This window comes from Vigna unguiculata, chromosome 4 (assembly GCF_037176805.1).
Source record: "Vigna unguiculata cultivar grain cowpea cultivar isolate G323 ecotype 2 chromosome 4, ASM3717680v1, whole genome shotgun sequence".
In the NCBI taxonomy this organism is placed as follows: Eukaryota; Viridiplantae; Streptophyta; class Magnoliopsida; order Fabales; family Fabaceae; genus Vigna; species Vigna unguiculata.
The window spans coordinates 32,289,826-32,296,411 of record NC_140795.1 but is presented as its reverse complement, the minus strand read 5'-3'; the positions used below and the strand labels follow the sequence as shown (position 1 = coordinate 32,296,411).

General features: G+C 40.2%; 1 protein-coding gene across 1 annotated transcript; it reads right to left on the bottom strand.

Moving 5' to 3' along the window:
* Positions 1-5,489: 5,489 nt before the first annotated feature.
* Positions 5,490-5,984, bottom strand: LOC146887039 (uncharacterized). Its single transcript, XM_085671994.1, has one exon. It carries the CDS (start codon positions 5,982-5,984, stop codon positions 5,490-5,492), a length of 495 nt encoding a protein of 164 aa, XP_085528120.1.
* Positions 5,985-6,586: the final 602 nt, after the last annotated feature.

The following is a 6,586-nucleotide window of genomic DNA, read 5'->3' as shown; positions in this document are numbered from 1 at the left end:
TTCTTCGTTATGTTTACGAATATATCTGTCATTTTTCTGTATCTGCATGTATGTTGTGGGATGCAATTCACTTTTGTTTGCTCTTATTGTCATCTACTTCAGTTTAAGAATTTTTTATGATGATTTTTCGACCCAGGCCGCTTACTTTGGTAAGTGGTGAGAAACTTAATAATTTATTCTAACAAAACGATTTTTCAACCCATGCCACTTACTTTGGTAAGTGGTGGGAAACTTAATAATTTATTATGACAAAATAGTTTTTCGATCCAAGCCGCTTACTTTGGTAAGTGGTGGGGAACTTAATAATTTATTCTGACAAAACAGTTTTTCGACCCAGGCCACTTACTTTGGTAAGTGGTAGAGATTTATTATTGTTGAGAGAGTATTTGACCTAGGCTGCTTACTTTGGTAAGTGGTGGGGATTTATTATTGATGAGAGAGTGCTCGACCCAAGCTGCTTACTTTGTTAAGTGGTGGGGATTTACTATTTTTGAGAGAGTGTTCAACCCAAGCTGCTTACTTTGGTAAGTGGTGATGATTTATTATTGTTGAGAGAGTGTTCGACCCAGGTCGCTTACTTTGGTAAGTGGTGGAGATTTATTATTGATGAGAGAGTGCTCAACCTAGGCCGCTTACTTTGGTAAATGGTGGGGATTTATTGTTGATGAGAGAATGCTCGATATAACATCCCCACCGAATATTACGAGTTTTTAATAAAATAAAATAGAGATAATAAATAATCGTCATTAATTGAAATATCATTTCCCAAAATGTGGGAAAATTAAAACTTATTTATGCCAATATCAATTACTCCAAATTCACCAAAATATAAAAAAAAATCGAGTACAACTCAAATTACGATAACATCAGTTATTTCAATTCCTTAAAATCTGTAAAAAAAAAATAAAGCTCTATAGAAAATTCCCCAAGGTAGCCCACACTCCAGCTCTACGCCTCACTAGATCCACCTACAACATCATCTACAACCGTGTACCGCGTACACGATCATCGTCAAACACAAGCAGATAGGGGGACCTAACAATTAAAATAATCATATATATACAAACATATATATCACAAACACACCAAAGGAATTACATTCATTGATTCCATACCACATGGCCACCACCATGTTACCCGTGATCTACGTCTTCTGATGAGTACCTCGAGATATCTTACTACCACACCTACCAGCCACAACTGGTAGAGCACCTGCGGGAAACCAAGTTATAGACCACACTCCGTAATGCCAGGTGGAGTTCCCAATACGAATATCATTCGTAACATCCCAAGACTACCAAACTCGTTGGTCTCATACCAAGAAGGGCAATCTATCTAGACCCGTTGTACGAGCCACAACTTGCACACTCACACTGGCAACACTCGCTAACCTGAGCCACAACTCAAGAGTTCCTCGTGTTCATCCGTCATCCCGAGCCACAACTCAAGAGATGTCATTCCGAGCCACAACTCAAGAAATACCACGTGCTTAACCCCTATCTTGAGTCATAACTCAAGGGATACGTTCTGAGTCATAACTCAAGGAATACCAGCAAGCTGACCTTAAAGATATCACCAAAGCCTTGTAGACCACGCACATCCCAAACAAGCAAAACACAGTTATGCCTCTGCAATATCACCTGGCGTTGCTCACGATTCGCCAAGCGCTACACGCTTCCAGATCGCTTGGCAGGGGACACATGCCGCCAAGTGCCTCAGAGCCCACTAATCTGCAGTCATCGCCTGGTGGGACCACCTTCACCGCCAAGCGCTACTCGCACTAGAACCTCACTATGTTCGTAGCTATCACATGGTGGGTCAATCATCATCGCCATGCGCAATACTAGTTTGAGTCTCTTACAAAACTCTTCCACTCATTGTTCCCTTATGGAATTCGCGTCCTTCAATTGAAGTTGAATAATCCAACCTCTTTGTGGCCCACACCCTAGAATCCACAACTCTATTGCCTAAAGGTAACAATTCGCTCATGATTTTTCCAATTGGAATTATTCTCATCCTTTAGCCTATTCACGATTGCAGTCCAATCATAGGAAGCCTCTCACTCATTATTAAAGTGTGTTTTAAGTAGAGTTTCCCTCATAGTACAATAATTACCATAGTTTCCCATGATGAGTTTTGCCTACTCTACATCTAGCCTCAACCATTTATACTTCACCCTTAAAGTTTCACCATATATTTCTTAAGTTATCCAAACAAAGAATATATGATTCTTGTACTCCACTATGCATCACCATTTGTATCACGACCTCTAAAATAATATTGCTCACATCATAAGTCTCCCTATTCTAATATAATTTAAGAACCAAGACCTAGATATAATTCACGTGTTTTCATTCCACTCCCCCTTAATCTAGTGGCCCTTAAATTTCCCATCCTTAAGTACCTAACCGCTAAGAGCCCTAGACCCTTAAATTTTCCTCATAGTCACACATATCCTATTGTTTCTGCGTTGGCGCTTGGCGGTAGGCCTCGTGCCGCCAGGTGGTACATCCATTCTGGAAAAATTCTAGAATTTCCCAGCACCGAGAGCCCTCTGATCACCATCATCCCCATTTCATCCATTCATCATACCATAATGCAATCCACTGCACTCAAACCTTAATTTAAGATAAAATGAACCACTTCCAGTCCAATTCATGCCGAAATTTAATCATGAATTCAAAATCCCCAATTACTCAACCCAAAAACAAGTTCACATCCAAATTCATTCAATTTCCTTGTATCACCACATAATTCCACCATTAATCCCTTCCCTTGAATCAATCCATGATTAAAGTTTGTTTTCCACCGATCTGAAGTAGCCTAGAACACATGCAAACCCAAAACCGAGACAATTGGACTCGCGTCGCGTAGCGGCTACGAATAGTCCGCCATGCGATTTCTGGAAATTTTCCAGAAACCCGATAATTGCAGAATTAAAAAAATATATGCATCGAGTTAACATACATTGCATATAATTTAAATGATACAAATTAAAAATAACAATTCCAGCTCCCCTAACTTGGTTTTCTTGCTAAAACTTGAATATTATTGACTCATTCCTTGCTCCTAGTGGCTGGCCTTAACTCTCTATCCAATTCAGCCTCTGTGCTTCAATCAACAACACAATTCCACTCTGAATTCTCTCTCCTCATTGTGCAGTACAATGGCAGCCTTCAACCCCTCTCTTTTTCCTCTTAATTGGCCAATTAACCAAGCCTTAATTTTGTTTAATGACTCAAAAACGAAAATGGTCATTAATCAGGCTTAATTGCTATTCATGATTCATTATTTGTGGTTTTCCAGCCCTCTTGGCTGCTCTTAAGGCAGCTAGGGTTTCTCTACCCTTTCACATTCATGCCAAAGAAAATTTTGGCCAAAAGAAAGTTTAATTTGGATCTACCAAGGTTCGAACCCCTAATCATGCCAATGTCAAATCAATGCACAACCAATTTATGTTTCATGATAATTCTTATAATTCTAGGATTTTATTATCACTCATCATGATCCAGCATATTATTAAAATAATAATAAATTAAATAGCACATAAATGTCATACATAGAACTTGAACCCTAGTCCTCTCACACAATCAAGTACTCTCAACCATTTGAGCTAGTACTTTTCCACGTCACAACAATCAATATTTAATGCCATAAAGGCTCCCACTACCCACATTCATTAATTATTTATTTATTTATTTAATTAATTAAATTTCGCGGATCTTAAACTCGACCCAGGTCGCTTACTTTGGTAAGTGGTGGCGATTTATTATTATTAAGAAAGTACTCCACCCAAGCCGCTTACTTTGGTAAGTGGTGGGCATTTATTATTGTTGAGAGAGTGTTCGACTTAGGCTGCTTACTTTGGTAAGTGGTGGAGATTTATTATTAATGAAAGAGTGCTCGATCCAGGCCACTTACTTTGATAAGTGGTGGGGATTTATTGCTGATGAGAGAATGCTCGACCTAGGCCGCTTTCTTTGGTAAGTGGTGGGGAACTTAATAACTTGAGATAAATTGGAAAACAACCCTTGTTTTATTCATCATCTTGGGGTGCCTCGTTAAAAACTCCCCGGCCAAAACCTTCCTTAGGAAAAAAATGTCGGGTGAGGAAAAAAAGTACACCCAAGGTTACAAATTGTCTATCTATTTACACTTTTGATTTTAGCTAAAGTAAAACTTGAGGTGAGATACATTCCACGTGTTTGGTATCTCTTCTTTTGATAAATGTTCCAGCCTCTAGACGCCTCCTCCTACGTCTTCACATATTCTATATGGACCTTCCCAGTTAGCTGAGAACTTGCTGTCTTTCTTCCTTGCGGTGCTAGCCATTCTCCATACCAAGTCCCCTCTTACGAACACTCATGGATGAAGCTTTGAGTTGTACCTTCTTGTCGCTCTCTATTTTGCTGCCATGTTCCTGATCTACGCCTTTTCTCGCAGTTCTATTTGTAATTCGAGGCTGGCACATAGGTTCTGTTGGTTTGTGTTGTTGTCGTATATTTGTCTTCTTAAGGATGGTTCTCCGATCTCGACTAGTATCATAGCCTCCGTTCTATACACCAAGCTGAAGGGAGACTTGTTGGTGGCGAATTACGGGGTACATCTATAAGCTCACAACACTTCAAATAATTCCTTCGACCACTTCTCTTTTGCTCCATCTAATCTTTTGCGAAGCTCGATCAATATTACCTTGTTGGCGGCATCTGCCTGCCCATTGGTCTGTGGATGTTTTACTGAATTGGTGATATGCTTGATTCCTAGGCCTATATAGAATTTGGCTAGCTCCCTATCTATGAAATATCATCCATTATTGGTTATGATGGTCTTCGGCACCCCATATTGGCATATTATATTTTTCCAAACAAATTGTTGGACCTGCTATGTTGTGATGGTAGCTAGTGGTTTGGCTTCGATCCATTTTGTGAAATAATCAATCCCTACAATGAGAAACTTGACTTATCCCTTACCAAGAGTGAATGGTCCTAAGATATCCATCCCCCACTTTGTAAACGGCCATGGGGAGAGTATGGAATGTAACTCCTCTTGTTTTTAGTGAATAAGGTTGTCGTGTCTTTGGCATGGTACACATTTCTTGACAAAGGCATGGAAATCTGACTCCATAGTCGGCCAATAGTAGTCAGCCCTTAGGATTCTAGTTGTCATGGCCCGTCATCCGGAGTGATATCCACATGTTCCCTTGTGAATTTCTTTTATTACGTATTGTGCTTATTCTATTGTTACACATTTGAGCAATGGTTGTCCATATCCGCGCTTGTATAGGTCATTACCAATCAACGTGAATCGTGTCGCTTTTGACCGCCATCCTTTGTCGGCACCATTAGGCAGGTTTCTGGTCTTTAAGTAATGTTCGTATGGTGACATCCAGTTGTCGGTTACTTCCAAGGCTAGACATGTGTTCATCGTTGAAGGTGTCGTTAGTGTTTATTGCAGTAGGGATTTGTATCTTCCTTTGTGTTTTGTGCTTGCTAGTTAGAGAGGGCGTCACCTCGCATGTTGTCTCCTCTTGGTATGTGTTCTATCTTTACCTCATCAAACCCAGATTTCATGATATTGTGGACCATGTGGTAGTATTGGAGGAGTATGGGATCTTTTATTTGAAACTTGTCATTGAGGTGACCTACTATAAATTTAGAATCGGTTTTGCATGTCAGGACGCGTACTCTGACTTCTCGTGCTAGCGAGAGTCTGACTAGGATGGCTTCGTACTCAGCTTGATTGTTAAAGGTTTTGAAGGCGAAGTGCAATGATTTTTCGATGAGTATTTGGTTTAGGCCTTCTAGGACGATGTTGACGCTTGCCCTTCCTTGGTTGGAGGAACCATCAACATACAAGGTCCATTGTTCCTCTTGAACCGTGTGTTGGAGATCGTTGACGAAGTCTAGAAGGCATTGAACTTTGACTGGTCCATGTGGTTCGTAGCGGATATTGAATTCGGATAACCCCACGGCCCTTGAAGACATTCGTCCTGCTAAATCGGGTTTCTGAAGGATTCTCTAGATAGGGTAGTTTGTCTTTACAATGACTTGGTGGTTTTGGAAGTAGGGTCGGAACCTTCTTGTTGCATTCACCAAACATAGTGCCAGTTTTTCAACCATTTGATATATGATTTTTGGGTCTTGTAATGATCGACTGACGAAGTATATCGGGTACTGAATACTGGCGGATTATTGGAATATGGCAGTGCTGATCGTTCCCTCTATGACCATGACGTATACAAGTAGTGGGAGGTTTATGTTTGGTTTTTGCAGGATCAGAGGGGATGCCAAGATTTTCTTAAGGTCTGGGAATATATTCTCGCATTCATCACCCTAGGAAAATTTCATAGATTTTTTGAGGAGTTGGATGATGGGTCGAATTTTGTTGCCTAGCTTGGGTAGGAATCTTGATATGGTTGTAAAGCGGCCTACTAAACGTTGTACTTCCTTAACATTTGTTGGGTTGTACATTTCAATTATAGCTTTGCATTTCTCGGGGTTTTCCTCAATTCCTCGTTGTGTGAGCATAAATCGTAAGAATTTCCCATTATCGACGTTAAATACACACTTTTCAAGGTTAAGTCCGA